Below are 22,574 nucleotides of genomic sequence, written 5' to 3' on the forward strand. Positions count from 1 at the left end.
CATTTAAATCTATTTCTGTGGATAAGTATACCAAGATTTAACCTAATATTTTAGGTCATAGCAAAATACCCATTTAGCAGCATTATATACCTTTGGTTGACAGCTTTTAAAAGACACTACCCATTTACATACAGTTCAAGTATTTAATAGTTAGAGTTGCCTTGATTTTGCTTCTAAAGAACTGGAAGTGACTTATTAGCTATTCCTGTCAGCAATTAAGTTATTGAAATATCATTCCAACAGTTAAAATGTAATTAGGAAAAAAAATAAAGGGAGACCAAGAAGTCTTTGCAGACACAAAACTTCAAGTAGAAAAAAATAGGTCCCAATTATGTAAGCTTCTGTTAACAGGATAGGTATGGGTATGTATTTTTTAATGTACTTTACTGTTTTTTTTATTATTCCTGAAATTGTATCCTTAAAATAATTTCAGATATACATTTTTCATCCCTGGCACTTACTCCATAATTCAAAACTGTTACTGGCCTACAACTGTCCTATTCAATCATTTACTTTCCAGCTCTCCTACTGCTTTTAATTTTCTTTTATGTTTTATATACTCGTAGGCACACAGTTAACAAGGTTTACTTTAAAAAGACTGTCCACCATGCATTTTTTGGCCCCCTCTTCTTAAGTCACAAAATAAACTATTTTATCCTGGTCATAACTGCTATCAAGTTTATACCTCTCAGTATTTTAGCAGATTCTTTCCCAAGAATCATTTTTAACAAAAATGAGTGATTTACTGGTTCTGGGAATATATTTCCATCTACTCAAAGGGGAGATCTCTCAACAGCCAGGTTGATTCACATCAAAAGCCACATACTCACTTTCCACCAGCTCTAAATCAATCCGGAGAAAAACACTTAAACATGAATGAAAGAAGGGAGCCCTTTGACTCTGTTCTATGTTATGACAATGCATGCCTATCTGCTCACTGACCTAGAAAATAGCCTTAGAGCGGTGAGCAGTTACCTTTGCTGAATGTTTGGTCATGAGAGCTAAACCACCCCTTCTGAGATTATATCACACATCGGAAAGCGGAGCTATCATCACAAACTTCTTTTGCCACATTATAGCATATTATTCACACTTCATCAGCACATTTCATTGCAATTAAGTCAGTGTAGGCATTCACTTCATTTTACTGATTTTCATTATCAAGGTAACTAAAACAATGGAACTAACCAGTTTGGTCTACACTTCTGGTAACTTTGGTAACCACACCATGATTTGTGGATATTCACTACTTCCCATGTATCATATATGCATATAAGCATTAAAACTATTGCAAGCATATTTGACCTAAAAATTTCAACTGCTAGAGGACACAGAATAACCAACTATACCTAAACAGTGCATCTTCTGTAGGAAAATGGATTATACCGCAGGGGTGTTTCTTCTCTCATTTCTATATTATACTAGGGGAAAAAATATTTACATTTTTCTGACAGAGTAGAATTAATGAATAAGGTCACTACCTAAATTGCCTCTTAGGAACAGGTTTAATTAATTGGATTAATATGAGATGCACATGTAGACTATCTTAAATGAAATTTTCCATCCTCAGAGATCACCACTAATACCACAGTCTAGCATAGTTGCAATACACCCAGTACAATAGCTTACTGCATTGGCTTTTGCTGATCTCCCAGGAAGTGCTATATATCCTCATTTATGTCACTTTCAACACTGAGATAGGATTCCAGAATTTGAACCCAAATACTACAGTCCTCTTTTTCTTTGAGTTGAATAACGCCCCTGATGCCAGGAAATTCAGTTACAAGTCTGCAAGTTTTTCCCCTTAGCTTCATTTTTAAGCTTTGATTGAATAACGTAACCATGCAGTTGGCAGGTAAACCAGCAGAAATTCAACGCAAGTAACCACATAACTCTGCTGAGATGCATTACAATTGCGATGGGAGCTTTGTTGTGTTTCTACCCCTTACTGACCCAGCAATAATTCATTGGTAAAATGCAGTCCCACATCTGACCGAATGCTAGCAGCGTTCTCACTTCCCCCCCCTGCTCCTTCAGCCAACCCACTTCAGGAAGGGTTGAAATGTTCAGCACTAAGATTAAGAAAGCTTCTCGGGTGGCTTGGAATTACAGTATCATGTTAGGTTTTTATTTCTGGTAATACCATTCAAAGTGTGCTCACAGTAGCATAATAAAAATTGATACTAATTAGGCAATAATAAGTGAGACCTAGAGCATATCAGGGGGATTAATAACCAGATGAGAGGTGGGACAGCACAAAGTCAGCCTGAGGCCACAACCACCCCAGCTAGCTATTCATTTTGCCAGGAAATACCTCATGTGATCTTTACTGCTATTAGAACCTGTTTGGAATTTTATTCAGAACGAAAATAAACATCTTTCTCATATGGCTTTAAATCCCCCAAGTGCTATCAAAATGAATTCTTTGATTACTACTGCTGCTCTTATATTTTTCCAGAAAACTTATCCTCAGAAAAGATCAAATCCTTCTCCCTCTGTCTTACTCCTGCATACACACCAACCCCCAATAAGCTTTTATAACCATATTAGGTTTGGGGTAAAATGCATCACATTTTCATTCTATTAGAGAAATAATGAAAGGAGGGACGGCTAAGTACTTGAGCTGGGTTTCACTCCAAATATTAAGAAAAGCAAACACCATGCCAATAAATATAAAGCCTCAGAACTTGAGAAAATAATACCTTTGTGAACCTGCAGGTCCAGCAATCAAACATTTGTCCACCTCTACAAACTGGAACTGACTAGAACAGGTCACAAAAATTACACCAGAACACACAGCTAACGATGCTTAAATTGGTTAAGGACATAACAACTGATTGTCCTTTTAAAGGCTAATTGTAGACCTGCCAACTGAGTGACCTACATTTGCCTGGTCAAAGCATCTGTGAGAGAGGGGGAAAAGAAATACTTTCAGAAAGGAAATTCTGTTTTGACATTAAATGACACACTCTTCCTTTCCATTGCTCACAGGCCTAGAAATGCAAACTGGCCCTATGCAGGGTACAAAGCAGAACAGCAGACTTTCACGTCAGCTGCTGGCAGCAGAATAAAGACCAGAGAGCTATAGCCGTGTGAGAAGTTGATGATTTTTGGATTATTTCCTCAGTGCAAATCGTTTCTCTCATTCCTCTTCCAAATACAAAAAGAGCTTTAGGGAAGCCCTTTCCTTATTAACGTACTTCTTTAAACTTGCACTATTTATGCAAACCCGCTTTACTTATTTCATTATTCTGGTGATAAATGTATTTTTTCTTTCTGCTCCTAAGAACCACTTACAAAGTACGCATCGTGCCTACAGAAGCGGACATAGAATTTCTGCAGGTCCACCATGAAAGTTCACTTGTACAGAAAGCAAAGGTGGCAATTGTAAGCATCATAACACTCAGCACATCTGTGTATAATTGTGGTTTTGTCTTCTCTATCACCAAAATAGAGAATTGGAAATGAAACACTTAAGAAGTACTAAAACCTAGTCCATGAATGATATTTCTTTTTGAGATGTGTCTTCTCTCTTAAAGCATGTTAGCCTTTTGCATGCCCATATTACTTCTCCGTACTTGCCTCTCTATAAAGATGTCTAAATGCTTTGATATTTTTTCCACTATCTCCTCATCCCTGTTCTTATTCTATGGTATGCCCCACGCATCTTATCTAGGTGAAATAAAAAACAAGGCTGTGCTAATGGGAACTCAACTTTTCAAAGCTGAGAAGAGCTCCCTTCCTTTGCCAGCAGACAACCCAAAGAACCATCAGCTTGTTTTCTGTGTTTCCATCCTCATTCCAGTGACTGACTATAACTTCCCAACACATTTCAGTTATGCAAGAACTCTACTTACAGCACTATGATAAAAAGGGGAGCACTTAAACTTTTCCAGTTAGGCTTCTAAGTGTAGGTTCCTCAAATCTCTCTCTCCCTGAACTTCATGTGCAGCCCTGGTTTCTAAAGCCTAATTGAACCACATATGACCTAACTTTCAAAAGCCGAAAATGTGAGTATCCTCTTCACAGACAAGGTACGTCAAAATTTATGATATATAAATGATATTTTGAATTTTGCTAAAGAAACGGAACAGTTCTTTGTCAGCCACCTGGAAGCGGGCAGAGAACTTTTCCACTTGTTGCTAAATGACACAAACATATCTGGCTGCTTTGAAGGACTGCTATTGCTGTCAAAACGTATTTGCCTTGGAAGACATCCAATTCCATCTTATCATGCTATCAAATGTGAACTTATCTCAGTCACAAATGTCCATTCCTCTTCTATTGTTTTATGGAAGTCTGCTAAAATTACAGCTTTTATATAAAGTCCAGTACAGTAAATAGGACACCCAAAAAACTTTCCACTGACTGTACATACTGTGAAAACACAGATTTGTTTTTTTAATAGCCTGACACCAATTTCCAATATCACCCATATAGTGAACATTGAACACTCTTATACAGTATAAAAATAATGTCTAGAGTAACTTACATTTTGAAATCCATTTTCTATATATCTGACAGGACCAGTAATTTCCTTTGCAAAGGTTTGTACTCTGGATTTAGCAAATTAAGGAAAACTATTAGGCTTGTCATTCTAATAATTTCATTTTCAAATAACATTTTTTGTTCTCATTCTGTTTTCACAGTCACCACCAAAGAATCTGAAAGTTATGCAATACAACAGGCTTTAAAGCCACCAGGGACCCTCCTAACACAAGATGGAAATAAGTTATTACGCAAATAAGATTAAAACACTGACCTTGAATCCACAGTCTTTTGCCAAGGGGCAATGTGCGTGTGGGTGGAAAATCAACTGTGGTACAGAAGCTTGCACTGTGCTTAGGAAAGCACAAGAATTTTCGAAAGCAAAGGCCTCCATCACACAGGAAAGTGGAGGCACAACGGACAGTATGATCATTTTAGTATTTCATACGGCGAGGCAGTTATTAGGAAATAACATCGTTTCACTTCTGCACACAGTCAATATTATTTTCTGCTCATTGCCCTCTCATGTTCCAGCCGTAACTGCAGTGATTGTTTCAAACTGTTCCAGTCTCTCCTGGCCTGCAGAGGCCACCACGGCAGCAAGGGACAGCCTGCGGGGATGGAAACCCAGCTGTGCCAGCAGCCTGGCAGCAGGTCTGCTGCAGAGGCCAGGCCAGCCGGGATTCCCTTGGAGACTGAGGGTGCCAAGGGGCTGGAGCAAACAGGCTTTGAATGACTTTGTGCTGACGGTTCAAGGACAGGCTTCCAATATTAGTAATAACCCAGCTATGTACTACAACCTGTATCTCTTGCGCTGTGCAGCTGAGAACAGAAGTGCATTATAGAAAATTATTAAGTAGGAAAACAGAAAAAGAAAATATGACTTTTGTCTCAATGCAGTCATGTCAACGCTGCTACTAAACGCCTGCCTCTGGCATTCTCTGAATTTTTATAAGATTATCAGTGCCATACTGAAGTCATACTCCATAGCTCTAGGCTATCTATTTGCATGGGTTTGAAAGAAAGACAAAGCAGTGATTAAAGGAAATGGCCAACACCTAGGAAGATCAACATCTGAACAGCTGGTCCCCCCTTTTGAAATTTATGCTTCACTGAGACAAACAGGAAGCTAACAGGTTAATTTCTATTTTCAAATATTCTTTTAGGTGGAGAGTGTTTCTTGCAGGGGCTGAGGATGTCTTTATGACCAGCAACAGAGTGTCCTACAGTCTTATTCCAGTCAGACTGGAATATTGCCTCAAGGTAACATTCTTTTTTTTGCTTTGGGTCAGCAAGATGCCTTTAAAAAGGGAATTATATTTGACTGCTTCACCTAAGAATCTTAAAGAAGCAGATGATATGAAGGAGAGGTTTTCTGTTTGGGGGTTTGGGTTGGGGTTTTTTTGTTTGGGTTGGGTTTTTTTGTTAACTACCCCCAAAAAAATCTCTCCATGCATCTCCCAGAAGAAGGCTGAGAGGGAAAGAACCAGAGAACTGCTAGAATACACAGTCTGAGGAAAGATAGACAGAATAGAGACGTTTCAGGAGCACTCCCTCCCAGGGAATCTCCCTGCCCATTCTCAGTTTCCAGACTGGAAACACATCTATTTTCCTTTCACATACATATATTTAAAAAATCTGATCGATTGGTATCTAAGAAGAGAAAAAAGTGTTTCTCCAGAAACTGGAAAACTAATTGGAATTAATTGTAACAGCACAGTTCCACCCAGCCTTAAAGACTGAACAGCTAATATTATGAAATTGATATATACAGTGTTTAAAATATTCTACATATTAAACACCACATTGGTTAGTTTCATCAAACAGGAAATTTTGCTAAAAGAGGTGGTAGAAAATGAAAAAGGAAAAAGAGAAAACAAAAAGCCCATAAGTAGAAACCCTTTGAAAAATACAAAACAAACCTAGAATTTTGACTAGAAAAAAAAGTGAAGGGGCAGTTGGCCATTCTTTATGAAAAAAGTTTGATGAATCTTTTTTTCAACCAGTTAAAATCAGAATGGCTATTGAAGTACAGAATCCAATTATAGAGCTTTTAGTATTATGGTGAAGATGGAAATGTCAAATGAGAGTGTAATAGAAAAGAAGAAATATCTCAATACATCATGAAACAAATCTTAAAGGGAAATAAGATGATCTGTCTAGTACAACTGTAGAATAATTGTATCTGTCCTTGGGTATTATGACATAAGTAGTCAACAGGGAGGACAGCCTTCCACAGAAGATGGTAAACATTGTAAAAGTCAATCTTAGTCTTTAATAACTTTTCCGTAAGTATTAAAAAATATCAACTCTAATCTGACATGTTATTCTTATGATACATCACTCATAGCAAGAATAAAATGCGTGCCTAGACACATACCTCTTTTCGGGCTTGGCATTCTGCCTCTGGGACTGAGAATGCCTGCTGCCTCTCAACGCTCCTCTGCTCAGATGGCTGTTATTCTGGCCTCCCGAAGAAGCAGAAGCCCGAAGGCCAGCCCAAAGCTGGTCTTCATTCCTGTGAAGTGGCACAGACGTACGGATGGCAGAAATGACGTGGCCAGGATAAGCCGTCAGCGAGTCCTCGCGGTGGCGGGAATTCTGATGAGGAAGAGTTCTCTCTGAGGCCGGGTACTGCCGTCCCGGCCGTCGGTAGCCCCTTTCGCGGTAATAGGCCGGGAGGCAGGGCCGCGTTTGCTCCATCACACCGCCACTGCAGCTCCGAGAGCAGGCGGACCAGGGGCCCCAACTTCCCCACATGCCTGGGATTCCTGCACCGCTATCCTCAGATGCATCTCTCTGCTCTTCTATCCTCTGGGGAACCTGTAGACACAACAGACTGACTTAGGAACAAGAATTCACACTGTAATAGAGGAGAGCACTAATACCCTTTTTAAGGCATTCACTCTGCAGTCACAAGTGAAAACGGACGACAGAGGAAGTAACTTGTCTTATTCCCTGTCAAATGGCTGCCTATTCTGCCAGTATAGGAGGAGGTCTCCTACAGCCATCAACCATTCAGGCCAAAAGTATTTTTTGGACTATGTGGATGGGAACAGATGTTCTTTAGTTCTCAGCAATGGAAAACATTGCATAATACAGATTTTGGAAACGTGGAGATTGAAAACTGTTATAATATTAGCAAAGCCAGGAAGTAAGGTCATTTTTGGTGACGAAGTCAGGTCAACAGGCACTGACTGCTCTCTTCCACTCTGATGCCTCAACAATGGACATTGCTAGTGGTTGCAATAATATTTCAGGAACTCCCATCTAATGTGGAACTTTTTAGGAAAGCAATAACGTAAGAGGACAGGCTGATTTCCAACCAGCCAGAAATACTGCAATAGCTAACTCTTGTATTATCACTTTTCCCCCACCTCCCACATTAATGCTTCAAGGAAAAGAGCTTTTCAAGATGACCCACCCAAACCTACATTCACAGAAATCCCCATCAAATGCACTAAGTCAGGACAAGTTATTTGTCTTGGATGCTCAGTGCCACTTAGCCCATACTCACCATTCAGCAGCACAGGGAAAGCAAAACAAAGAAGAACCCCAAAGAGAGAGGATTTTTCTCCTGAAGGAAGCTAGGGAGGATTAGGAAGGACAGGGACTGTTACTCAAGCTGTGGCCAAATATTTAAATACCCTGACCTAGCGGTTAGCAAGGTATCAGCACAGCCTAGAAGTTAAAACCACCTGTCCCCATCTCACTGCGGACTTGTGCCCCAAGCTTTACCCACTCCTGGAGCTAAATATAGTCAGTGTTTCATGCTGGGTAGAGTGCTCAACTTTGTCGCACAGAAATTAGATCCATTTTCATTAAATGCATAGTTTTTCTGTTGTCATTCTATTAGTGTTATCATTATCATTATTAGTCTCTTCTCTTCTGTTTTGTTAAACCGTTCTTATCTCAACCCATGAGTTTTACTTCTTTTCCCAATTTTCTCCCACATCCCACTGGGAGGGGAGGGAGGAAGTGAGTGGCTGCGTGGTGCTTAGTTGCTGGCTGGGGTTAAACCACGACGCTTCCCTTGTCCAGCTGTCCGAATTACAAGTTTTCAAAGCAGGCTTCCAATGTCTGATTCTCACAATTATTAATATGCAGAATGTTCTTTTAAATGAGCATCCTTTAATAGTTTATTTATATTCTGAATAACCTTTGTACCAACAAGTACACACACATATCAATTCAATTAGGAAGCAAAAAAGGCACTGTCCACAAACAAATGCTTGCCATACCTCTCCAGCCCTATTCAAGTATGTAGCTACCTCAAAGCGAGCTTTGGAAAGACAGCCATGTGTGTCTGTATGTCGCTTACCCCCCTTCAAAGGATGACCTCCTAAACACCTAACTTCCATTAATAATTCTACCTCAAACAGTATTGTAGAAGAGCAAAAGATTAACATCTACATACTTTGCCTCTAGTCACAGATAACATGTACAGTCACTAACTGAACTGCAAACCACCTATGCCAGTGAGCATACATTACTGATCAGCTAGCTATAAACATGGCAGGCTTTGGTGGAATGTGGTTTGCAAACATGGGTTGAATAGACCATTACAATATGAAAAGCCAAGCCAGCGCAGGGTTTATGGTGCTGCTGTGTAATAGTCAGTTGTGGTCTACATAATCTGAAACATTTCCCCACTCTGAGATTGCTCTCACACTTTCATCACCAACCACAGAAAAAACTGCATTTAATTATAACTTGTGAATAATAAAAAGCATCTGCATTAGTGTGATATGTTACCCATTTTGCCAATGTTATTTGAAAACAGGAGCAGATGTCTTTGTATTTAATGTGTCTTTTTTCTGTGGGTACCCCATTTGGTATCAGCCTTTTAAATCCAATAGCCTGTACAACCTAATACCACATAATGTCAAAATTATGAATAACATGCAACAAGGTCTTGGTTTCTGGCTGTTACATTTGCTTTCATATCCAATAACAGAACACCACTGGCTCACAATTTGACCAACTAAACAAGCTACTCTTCAGTTTGTGATTTTTTCACTGAATATTCACTGTTCATACTTAACTACACATTCATGTAGCTTTACCACAGACATAAAATGAGAACAGTTACACATAGAGATACTCTTCTGGTCTGACCAGTAAAATTTTTTTGCAGTAAAATTTGCTTATTATAAAACTAATAGTCCTTTGTTAATCAAACAAGTCAGGTTTCATTTGTCTGGACTATTTCTTAATCATTTCTGATGGTTCAGTACACCTTTTTTTAAAAAGCCAAAGATACTTATGCAGGCAACAACTAAAATCTATTAGTCTGCAAGCAACTCAAGTCACCACTAACATAAGAAATATTTCATTATGCAGAAATAGAAGCTGATACAATAGCGGCAAGTGTTGACCTGTTGCAGAGAGAACTTTCTGGCTGCCAAACTCCATTGCAGCAAGAATTGTTTCAGATAAAATGATGCTTTAAATGACTGAAGGCAACGTAAAGTAATTTCACACCCCTTAATCTTCACAGTGAGAGAGTTCTAGACACAGCACAAGAAGGTTTAATCTAGCAAGTTAAGTAAGAACATGATAATAAAACTAACCAAAAGGTAACAACATAATGTCTTATTCTGATGTACAAATTCATCAATACTACTTAGTTATAACAAAATTGTGAGACAGGAATTTTCAGTAGCAAATCAGGTTATGCCCTTTTATTTTTAACGTCTCTGTTTTCTTACCTTGAGAAAGATGGGGGCTACAGACTAATCTTTTAGAGAAGATGACATGTGATTAATGGCATAATCTACTCAGTGAAACCTTCTACGAAAGACTGAATAAATTGAAGCCACTTCGTTTAAGGAATGGAAAACATAGGGGTCAATAGCGAGTCTTCCGAACAGTTTACGTAAATAAATACAAAGAGCTGTTCATTTTCTCTTTGCAGCAAGTTGTTCTCCATGTCTATGGAGCCAACACAGAAGTAACTGGATTTAAATTTAATCAGAGGTGATGCAAATTAGCTAGTAGGAAAAACTACTTAGTGAAAAGGCAGACAAACCACGGGAACCGATTGCCTGAGGAGATCCTGGCACCATGGAAGGTGAGCCCAAACCTCTACCAGGAACAAGCAAGGTGTAACCGATCCTTCCCTGGGGCAGAGGAGCTGAAGTACAGGACTCGCAGGTCACTTCCCCTCCTTTGGTCCTGCCATTTCCAAGTTACTTTGTAGCCAGTAATGAATTCTATCACAACCCTAGGGTACAGCCAAGAAATTACAGGTAGCTACAGGAGACAGCTGAAGTATTCCAGAACATCTCAGAAACACCACATATTCAGAGATTCCTGACACTAGGTCCCTCCTCCTCTTCCTTTAAAAATTACCCATTAAACAGCACACATTCTAAAGGGAAGAGTTTGAGCCTGCACTGGGGAACAAGTGAAATGCATACTGAATTTTCCTTGCCAAGTTAAGTCATGAAAGTAATTTCTTTAATAGAATTGCATAGCCTGCAAAAGGGAGAGATCAACTAACCCATTGAATGTACTTTCCCATAGTTCATGATTGATTCTTTCTCTAGGTGACCTGGTAATATTCATTCTAACTATAAATGCACCATCAAAATATTTCTGTCTACTACAAGTTAATCAACAACCAAATATTTTGCTCTACAAGTTCAATCTATTTTCACCCCATAATTCTAGCCCTTTCTTTCTTTCCTATACATTTTTCAGTTACTTGGCAGGAAAAGGTTTGTAAGTGGAAGCAATACATTTCACTAGGTATAGCTGTACAGCAAGCAATGTAAAGAAAAGTAAGATAAGCTTTCAGGTGTGCAAGTGCTTGCAATTTCTACATCTGCACTGACTCCTATTGCGAGAGACTGAAAGAGTTAATGTCCCAAACATTGTGGTGGGGCAAGTTCTGCTTAAAGACAAACCCTGCACAGCAAGGAACCCAGGTGAAAAGCCCATCAGCTCAGACAGCAGCAACAGGAGGGGGAGGGCGTGCTGGAGGGTGCGCAGCTCCCTGTTCTGATAAGCTGTTCTGATACAAAGATCAAACAACGGCCACCTCTGCAGGGAAGGAGAAGTTACTCCCCAAACGACCCCCAAGCCCAAAGGCTCACAAACTGCTCATTAACCCGCCTGGAGAGGGACGAGGATGATAAAAGGACACAAACTGAAGCCCCGGGTGCACAAGCCCACCGGGACTGGACCCCTCGGCTGACTGAACCAATACTGGACCCAGGACCGGTGAAATCTCTCTGTCATCTTCTCTCTTTCCTTTTCCACAATCCCTGCACTTCATCCCTTTAAGACATAAAACTGTTGACCAAGTCTGAGACTAAGAGCGGATCCAGCCGCCCCTGGGCCTTTCTCTGAGGAGGAGTCTAGAAAGCAAGGGGGTCTGCTCTGAACCTCGTGACTCGACGGGAGGGATCTCCTTATTCCCTGAATCGATGTGTATGGTTACCCTGGGTTACAAGGTTTACAGAAGTAGTCTCATGCCAATTACTGCTGTGAGAAACTCCGCCACCTACTCTTAGGCCTCCCCAGTTCAGTTTGCTTCTGTCATGAATAAAATATTTAACTGATCGTTTGATGTCATTTCACCTTAATTTAGCCTGAAGGAATTTTGAATTAAACATGACTCCCTGGTCTGTCCAGTCTGGGTCGTGACACCTATCAAGTTGCTATCAAAGATTTTTTAAATCAGAAATTTTCTTCCTAGTGACTGTGATGTACCAAATATCTTCAAACCTGTCACCTTTCTAACAGTGAGTGGCAAACTGAATTGAGGCTAGATTTTTAGAAGAGTGCTTGCAGGGTCACTCTTCTCCCTTTACATATCAGTACTCTGCATCCCTTTCCGTTCTTTTCCCCCAGTTTTCTTGTATTTTGCTAGTTTGATACTTTCATAAACAGGAGCTGCATTACATTCAGGTTTTATTCTGACAGTCGTCTTTTTCAAATTAGGTAGTTTCTAAAACAGTCTGTTGGGTTTTCTTTTTTTTTTTCCCCCAAAACATCATTCATATGTAGAATAAATGTATGAGGTTAGTGTGTACAAAGTATATAAAACTAAAATTTCAGAAAGGAAGTACTTTATTCACCTAAATTGAACCTGGCTGAACAAACAAAATGCCAGAAAAACACCCTTATTTTAAGTGGTCACAAATGATCTAATTTAATCAGAACCTGTTAGAAGGTCAGAACTACTCAATATTGGGATTGTTTGTTTAGAAATAATATAAGAGAAAAACATCAATACCAGCCCAAAGTCTGTTTCAGGCACAGTTAAGCAGATAAGAGAACTCCCCAAAATCTTAACGAAAATACCACTGTGGGCAGGCAGTCTATGGAACTATGTCATTTCAATTTTATTTTTTTATTTTTCTAAGACATACTAAGAATCTCCCTGTTTCTTTGCAAAAGAAACAAACAGGGGTTTTTCCTCCCTGTTTCTTTGGGGTTTGTTTGTTTATAAATTGGTTTGTTGTACAAGATCTGTAAGATAATACTTGTGATTTAACTTACTGTTTTTGAACACCAAACAGAGCAAGCTAATAAACTTATTAAGACAGCAGAAGTCAACACACAAAAGAGGGAGATGTTTATCCACATGGCAAACAAGAAAACAAATTCTAATTCATCTGTTTTCCTTCATTTTCCCCAGGTCCATGCAATATGCAGCATATTTGCTTCCTTGGGTTAACTAACCCAGTTAAGAAAGACAATTAAAAACATATCACCAAAATTTTTTCTCAAAGGAACTGAGTACAACTCCCATGGATGTAAATGCTAACTAGGCATTTGTTCTGTTCTGCATACAAGACCTTCATACTGATTCCATGCAGAGCTAAATAAATGCACATGGAATATTTAAGACAATGGAATTTAATCCTAAATGCAGAACTAAAAATCCATAACTAGCATTCAACGTTACCATAAATTATAGAGGAACTACAGTGCAATTAAGTTTGTTTGATTTTAAATATTTCACACACACATTTTACTTATCTTTAAGCATAAGTATGTAGATTACACAGTTACAAAAACTCTGTATAAGATGGGTAATACATTGAATTAAACTGAAAGCAGAATACTTTAAAATACTATGTCTCTTACTTCCTTAATTACATCCACTATTTTTTATGTCTGAAAAAAAAAAAAATCTAACTTTATATTCTTTACTTGCTTACTTCCAAATTTTACGGATTTCAGAAATTTAAAGTTAGCCTATAGAATTTTAACACACTTAGTAGCTTTTAGGCAGACAAATTCTCCATTAAATCACTAATACAATAGTTGTCATTCCTGTAGCTTTAGACTTATGACAAGCATTGCGTCTTTCCTCACTTCTACTATATTACAACCTTAGATCTTATCGAATTAAACATGCTACCAGTAGGTTGACACAGACTATATTTTAAATAGAAAAACAATTTCTCTTGAATTCACATAATTCAGCAATCACTCTGATCCTGAATCAAAAATTCCTGCAAAAACTAGGAGTCCACAAGCTATTGAAATACATTGCAAATTTCTAGTACCAACTCTGTCAGAATTTCAAAATATGATCTGCATCTTGGGATTTCAGCAGCAGTTATTGAAACTATACTATGCAAGAATGTCCCTGAAGAGGAAGTATCACTTGAACTGAAAGCCACTAATATTTCAAACATAACTAGTTGTGCGTGAAGACAAGGCCTGACAAAAACTGATTTTAAATACTGTAGGATACTTCATCCTATTAAACTTCAGCTTACATACAAATGAACTGTTTAGAAAAGTAGCAAAAAGTGGATAAATCAGAGGCCCATTTAACACAGTATTATATTTCTGACTGTGTGGAAGAAGCAAAGGTTTAGGAAACTGTAAGAACCAGGACATGTTCAGAGACATCCATGGACCCTCTGTTTCCAGCTAATCAGCAATTTAAGGGCCTCCTTTAGCTAATCACCATATTCAAATTGTTTTTCATACCCACTACTGGACTTTATCTCCATGAATACAATTAATCTCTTTTTTAGATTATTTCTAATCTTGGTTTCCAAAAGATTATGCATTTTATATTGAAAAAGTGCTTCCTTTCCTCTGGTTAAACATGCAACCTGACAATTTCACTGTGTCTCCCAAATTTTTTCAGCATGATAAATGAAGAATGATCATTCTGTATTCTCCTTAACCACACCATGATGTTTGATTTGAAATCACTGACACAACCCAATTCCAGGATCTCTCTCTGAAATTCAGCAGTCCTGATCTGTTCAGTCTCTTTTTGTATGGAAAACAGGCCAGAGTTCAGGCTGTCCTCATTCTCAGCACCTTTTCCACTCCTACATTTTGACATGGGTGTGCAATGATGCATACAGTACTCCAAAGGAGAATTAATGATGGACTTTCACACTAGTAATGACCATAATGCTTGGTGACAGTACATACCTTTTAACCAACTATGTATTTAAGTAAGCTGCTATAGCCACAGCCAATGTTACCAAGTATTTTGCAGATACTGAGCATGTTATAGCAGTCCAAATTCAAAACTGAAATGGGATACAAGGCAATGGCAAGCTTTAAACCTGAAGATACTTAAACAAAATCAGACATTCCTGGTTTTTTTCCAATTTCAGTTTAGATACAATATATTTCATAGATTTAGTTTCTAACATGTTATCCAGTAATTCTTTTTCCTGGTTAAATGCCCTGAATTTAAGTGCATTCATGGACAAATTAACTACATCATATTCCTAATTATACATCTGAAAGGAACGTAACAGGTATGGACGTATGTTTTGCAAAGCTTTACAATATTACTTTCACCCAAAGAAATTGTATCCAGAAGAACATTTTATCACCTGCTCAGAAAAATGCTACCAATGGTATTCACACAGTAAAGTCACGTTCATGTGCTAGATGTAAAGTGGAATTAACAGAAGCCAGCATGCCTTTTTTATGTTAAACTACTACTATCATATTTGTCCCGTGCTTCCCAGAGCAAAGAGCCCTAATTCTGTTAATATTCCTCAACATCCTTCAGGCTTGAGGCATTTTTTCATTGTCTCTTCCATGGTTGTTCTTCTCATTATGCCACATATGATAACTCATTCTATGACACCAAATTGTCACCATTATTAAAGGAGTGTCAAGGCACTTGGAAAACATGACCTCCTTTTATTTATTCCATTACCTCAGTGTCACAACTCCTTTATTTTATAGTTCTGACTGATTGAAGATTTCGCTAGGGCAAAGCCTGTCACAAAAAATGTCCATGCAGCTTTTACCACAGCCAGGTTCAGCCCAACTAAGGATTCAAAAAGCCACTGTAATAGTATACTGTTATTATTAAAAATGTGTACATCATATCTGGGATGAGATGAACACAGTATTCTTCATGAACATTCACCATCTTATAAAATTGATCAATGATCAATCCCACAAAGTAAGAGCTAGTCTTTGCCCTCTTAAAATTTCAAGAGCATAAAAACAAAAGCAGGCGGACCTAGACTAGAACTGAACTGCAGTTCAGAGCAGAGGATGCCAAATTTTGAATGGGTTGAGGAAATTATAGTTAGGTTTTAGAACCTGTTCAAGTGTAACATCATATTTCCCTGCCAGTGTTGTAAACACATCTATGGAACTGGTTTAATTCTTTCACCAGTCTAAGCATCTTAAGGGAATATTCTTCCAGCATTAGCTCAGCTGATTTCCAATAAAGGCCATACCCATATAGCCATGACAATTTCCCAGCAGAAGGTCTTTACAGTCCATTTTATAGATGTTCATTTGCAACAACCATATTTTTTATGCCTCTTACAAGAAACATGTGGAACATTGGTGGTTTGATAAAAAACAATCTACCAAAAAGCCCCTAAAAATTGCAGATAACTTCTCAGATCTCTCAAGGCTAGCAGAAAAATGGAGCAGAGGCCAAACAAAACATCATGACGCAATGTGTACACATCTGCCTGGTTAGTATGCTCTGCTATTTTAATCCTTTAGTGCATTTAGCAAGTCTTTAATCAGAGTAGTAGTAAACCATTTGAATTTTACAGTACATGGTAAGTGTAAATATTACCAGCTTAAACGATTTGGGTTTCCGTTCTTTGTATAAAAACTCTGTCTGAACATCTGTGCCTGTGAAGATTAAAGGGCTAAAAAGCCTGGAAATAGAAGACCTTTGTATTCACAAATCACTGAAGGGAGTTACAACGCCTGGAAAGCTTAACGGCCCCTTCAACCAACTTTGACCACATCTGAAGAAACTTTAACATTATTTAAATAGTCTAGAAAGTAAACAGATCTGAAAAAAGTTCAGAACAGTTTTTGTGCCAACAGAGCTTGAAGCTTCCTCCAAGTTTGGCAAATTTTTTTCACACCAAGACCACCTCCACTGCACTCTGTGAGCCTAGTGTTTTAAGGCAGAGGTTTTTTTCCATTTTTCTGTGGGACCATTAAGTACTTCCAAGTAAATAGATGGCTCACTCCTGACCTCAACTTCTACCAGTTCTATATAATCACTCCTTATCTGCAGTAGAATTGCTTCTGATTTTACAGTAAGGTAAAGATGACAAGCATTAGGCCCTTACTATATCACAAATTAGGCTTCCTTATTTTAATAAACTATTTCCTCATTACTGACTATCATGTGACCTATGTCACTCAGGTTGTACTACCCTAGGCCTCTTCCAGGTCAATCATCTTCAGCTGTGACAAAGGTGTTGCCATTCTATCATATTTCTACACTTGAAAAAATTCTTTGGGATCCACATGTGGTAGAAACATGGATTTTATTTATTCAGTAATTGTCATAACACTTCTCAAGATCTCCCTCTCAGTGAGTCATCTACCCATCTCTCCAGAAGCAGAGAGGACAAGCTGTCATAAAATAGAAAGCAACATTCCCTAACAGAAGAACTCATCTGTGAAGCCACAAAGCTTCTCATCTCTATCGTTGCTCTGATCCAAAGCCTGGGACAGAACTAGCATGCAATACTGCTCTGAAGGAAGATGAGAAGCTTATCTATGACCTTGTAAGTTCACCTGCTCTGGAATCCAACTGGAACAAAGATCCTTTCATTTTTTCCAGAGAAACACAGAACAAGCTTTAAGCCCCTCATGCTCCGAGCTTAAAGAAGTCGGTATTTTTTAATTAAAAAAAAAAAAAAAAAAATTCAGAGGTCCATGATAAAGCAAGTTAAAAATAACAAAACCATTGGCTTTGATTTTTCAAAGAGTATATTTGTATAAAATAATGTATCCTTATCCTGTCTCCTTCCCCCAAACAAAGAAGAATTTCCTAACCATTTTAATCCACAACAGCAAGGACAGGGAATTAGTAACAACGCAGAGATAGCAAGAAAATTCTTTCAGCTGTTGTTCTAAATATTCTGTTGCATTAAAAGGCTAATGTTAAAGAAAAAGTCTTGGCATAGACTAACTCATCTCTCCTGTTTCCTAAAGATCACTGTAATTAGAATAGCAACGTCATTAGCTAGAAAAGCTCTGTTTTTACCAAATTTTCAATGAATGCAACAGCATATTTATCTATACAGCTAAAGTCAAGCAACCATGCTGAAGGCAAGTGGATATACTGACCAGTGGAAAACTGCAATAGGAATATGGACTGCATTTCAGTTGGTAGTCTTTTATGGAACTGATGTGTATGAAAACACAATAATCATGGACAGCAGTTACCTTATAAACAAAAAAAAAATTACAAGAAAAAAAAAGTGTGACAGCTGCAAACACTTCTTGCAAGGAACATGGTGACAGCAGCTGTACGCAGATATGTGGTGACTAAGGTGCTCTAGTAAAATTTAGCTTAGTGCATGCAGCCCAGCAGGACAGAACCACAGTAACTCTGTAATAGGCCTGTTAGCAAGAGCTGAGTTCCAGCTCAACAAGTCCTGACAAGTTATAGATTTCACTCACTGTTGACCTGAGGGCAGAGCTTCACCCTACCTGAACTGCAAGAAAGAACATAGCCTTCCATTACATGCTTTTGCTTCTCAGGACATGTGAAAGCAAGGTGGTGACCAGGTGTGGTGGACATCCCATGGTACTCCTTAGAACTATCAGGCATTAGCCCTGGTGTCTTGGCCAAAAGCCAAGCTTTGATATTAACTGCTTTACCTAATTCCAATTTTCCCCAGTATTTCAAGGATATAATGCTTCATGCCTCACCTTTTACTCTATTATAGTGTGTTCAGATGTATTAGGCAGCTGTACCTTTTTCAGTTAACAGAATACTGACTTTTAGGGGGTACAGTAGGGTAAAAGAACAATGGAAATGAAGAAACATTGCCATTCACTGTCATTATTACAATATAAATTAAGGTGTAGGATCACATTTATATATACAGAGTTTCCTATATGAATCCTAAAAATGATATAGTCAGATTTAGTAACCAAATTCTTATAACTTGAAATAGTACTCTTGAAGTTACCACCCTCTCTGTACACTACACCTTCATACTTAAGCATCCTCCTTCTACAGCCCAGTAGAAGGAATCATTCCTAGCATCTTAAGCCATGTGCTGGAGCAAGCAAGCAAGACTGCCAGGGAAAGCAAAGATGGAAAGACAGGACAATGAAAAGAGATCAGTGGCCTACTTCTTGATTTTTTTTCAAAGACTGAGGACAGCAAGACAAAAACTAATCTCCTTGCTCTTGCCCCTCTAAGTAAGTAGCCCAATTAATCTAAGAATATGCCAGAATTCCTTTAAGTCTTAACATTTCATTACTTGTCACGTAAAAACATTCCGTTCCTAGAACAAACTTCAGGGAGGTACATGACTGCCCAGAAAACAGTCTATCCTACAGCAAACAAATGTAGATGTTAACTGATTTAAAAACTCTAGATAAGGGCATGGGTGCAGGCAAGCGAGGGAGACGCAGTATTTTTAATCATCTTATCCTAGAGCAAAGCGGAAGTGCATAGATCCTTGCGGTCAATCCACAGTGACAGATTAATTTGTTTAAAAGAACTTCTGATAAGCTCCTAATTCAATTTCACGTATTCTGCCAATGCAATCAACACAATGCTATTATGTGGTAGATTTAAGAAGGAAAACAGAGGTAACTCAGAAATTACTCCTCCTAGAGGTAAGGAGAACTTCTGTGTCTACTGAAAAGGAACACACACACACCCACATCCCCCAATCAAACCAGAAAATCTCACTCTTTCCAAAAGCCAGTATACTACAGATAGGAAAGCTGTTCTGAAGTAAATGTGAATTGTAGAAATTGCCTTTTATGAACAGAACTACTATTTGAGTAATGATGGGTTTTAGCCATTACATTGCATTGCTACTCGGGCAAAATTTCCACAACTGAACTGCTCTAACAGCTCACCATGACCAAATGAGGGATCTTGGCCTTCCCCCTGTTCCCCTCTCTTCCCTCAGCTTCTGATCCTGATCCTGTTCCTTAATTCTCCTCATTTAGCAGCGATGACCCTTCTAAAAGCACATTCAAATCCAACACAAGAGAGAGGGGGACAAAAACCCACAAAAAAACCCAACAGACATCTGAAACCCTATTCATCTCCAAATTGTGGGCAGTATAGCAACATTCACTTCATAGATAGTTGTTTTTCATAGAGACATTGTCTGTCTGACAGCAAGTCACCCAGTTTATTTCTTCTTTAATTTAGAGCCAGCAAAAAAAACACTAAGCCCAAACAGGCTCAAAATTCTTCAACAATATCCTGATACTTCTTCCATACACTGAAAATTAGTTTGTTAATATACTGTACCTCCATTGGAGTCAATACTAATCTACAGCTGAGTGACAAAAAGATCCACATAAATTCAAAGCAACTCCATTGCTTCAACGCTACTATTTAATGCTGTAACAGAAGCAAGATATTAAAACAAAGCAATATTTACATCAGAAATTTTATTTGGACAAACTTTACTACTATTTACATTACCAATTTTACTAAAATAAACAAGGTACAAATGTAACTACATTTTTAACTGTAACTACATTTTTAACATGCTTTCTTAACACAGCAACATACAATTAATTAAAAATCCACTCAGGAATGATTTCTGAAAAATTGGGAATACAGACTTCCGTGGTTGTCTGGAAGAAGGACTGTTATGTTTCATAGTTTAACCTTCTGTTCATCACAGCATGACACTTATCAGATAAGGTTAAATAATATTTATTCAATAAAATAAGCATAGGGAAGGAAAACAGAAAGCTTAACTGCATGATGAGCAGCAGGAGGGCTGTTCATATGTCCAGTACTGATGGACAAGGAAAATTAATTGTTCAAATATTAAGAAAGATTTCAGTTTAACCAATTTCAGAGAGCGTGGTTGATTTTTAAACACAAGTGGCAATTATTTGGTTTCACATAACATTTCTTACTTTTTTGTTAATATTGACGAGTATTTTGGCCTTATGGAGGAGTACACTTGATACTTAGAAACTATATACTATGAATGACAAGTAAGTTAGATCATAAAAAAACCCAACCTCCAAGAAGCTACCGACCAACACTATAGCCCCTGTCTTCAGCAAGAAACCATAAAAGTCTTTTGCATAGGAATTTTTATTTCGATCTGATGAACATACCGCTTTTAATGTATTTCTATTATTGTCCAAACCTGTGCTATTTACAGAGATAAGATTAACAAACAGAGAAGTACCAAAAGCTTGGATGTAGGAAGATGTAAAGATGCTCTTTGTTTTCAGGTTTCATGCACTTCTGACAGGAGAGACAGCATTGCTTGAAGTAAATAAGCACAAAAGCTAATTCTATATAAAAATCAGGTAGCCAGGTCTTTCTGAAACTAGTAATTCTGTATTTGTCAATTCTGACTTTGTATGACAGACAAGCTTCCAAGACTTTAATTCCAAAATTATAAAATCTAAAAGAAGAAAACATTGCCCAGTCAAATGTTTTCCCAAAAAGAAGTATCTTCTTACTAGCTAGTGTTCAAAATATTTTTACTTTAATAGCCGAGCTTAAGTTTCCCAGAGAAACAAAAGAAGGAGAACTGAAATGGCATAGCATTACATTTAGTCTGGGGATGGCAGTGGGGGGCACTTCTGAAAGCAGAAGAGTTACAGAATAAACTGCAAATGAGAAAAAAGGAAAAACTTCCCCATTTGGTCCTGTTATCCCCCCAAGTCTTAATTCCACTATCTGCACTTCCCTACTATGGAAGTAATTTGGCTCATTCTTCTATCTAACAGTCCCTAGGCTGTCATGCCAGAAACATATTTTTGTGTGTCTGAGGAAAGCAACCTGTTGAGCTCTGCTCTTCCAGATTTTGTTAATGAAATTTCCCCTAAAAAATGGTTTTCTTAAGCTTGCTGCTTGATAAGATAACCTTCTTTCTTCATGTTAGAGTCCTAAACATAAGCCACTAAGTCAAGAGTAGCTAAATAGTAGCTTTAAGCTTTAAAGCTATAGCTTTAAGTAGTTCTAACATATTGAAGCCAGATAAAAATTCTTACAAGAGCTAGGAAACTACAAACTGATATTTTTTCAAAAATCTACATTATGTCAGCCTCTCTGAAACTAGTATGACTTTAAACACAGATTCAAAAAAAAAAAAAAACAAAGGATGAAAATCTAACAAGATTTTAAAATAAACAGAAAATAGTTATTTCCTGATGGTTTTAAGTGTTTTCAAGTCCTAAAAAACCCAAGATCTCAGCTTAACTGTGGGTGTCCAAAGGCAGTTACAACTGGATTTCCATCAACTGCTTTGGGGATCACCCTGGGTTTTATTTCATTTTCCGAAAAGTTTTAGTCTAAGAAAAAAATCTAGACTATGTGGAAATATTTTAATTAATTACTCAGCCAACCACCCAAGTCCAATTCTCTGATTTTATTTCCCTGTCCATAGCTTTCAGAGCAAAAATAACTATATGCAGGGTGCACAAGACAGAATCCAAACACTCTCCAACACTGTACATTCAAGCATCAATCATGCACACATACTTAACTTTAACCTGCAAAATAAACACACAATAAGAACTGGGGTATAAGCTAATGTTTTATTAGAATTCAGCTCTAGTTACTCAGTTTCCACACACTGTGCCCTCTGAGTGTGTATATGAAAGTTACCAAACACCACTGCCTGACC

At 38.0% G+C, this 22,574-nt stretch overlaps 1 protein-coding gene across 2 annotated transcripts in view; it reads right to left on the minus strand.

Annotated features, from left to right (window-relative positions):
* THSD4 (thrombospondin type 1 domain containing 4) overlaps positions 1-22,574 on the minus strand; it is a 334,612-nt gene that overhangs the window by 283,369 nt on the left and 28,669 nt on the right. For both annotated transcript variants that reach the window (XM_075045410.1, XM_075045411.1), the window contains exon 4: positions 6,869-7,311. In XM_075045410.1, the coding sequence (XP_074901511.1) occupies positions 6,869-7,311 (443 nt within the window). The remainder of the gene's footprint in view (positions 1-6,868; positions 7,312-22,574) is intronic.

The sequence above is a fragment of the Buteo buteo genome, chromosome 13, assembly GCF_964188355.1.
Source record: "Buteo buteo chromosome 13, bButBut1.hap1.1, whole genome shotgun sequence".
NCBI classification, from domain to species: domain Eukaryota; kingdom Metazoa; phylum Chordata; class Aves; order Accipitriformes; family Accipitridae; genus Buteo; species Buteo buteo.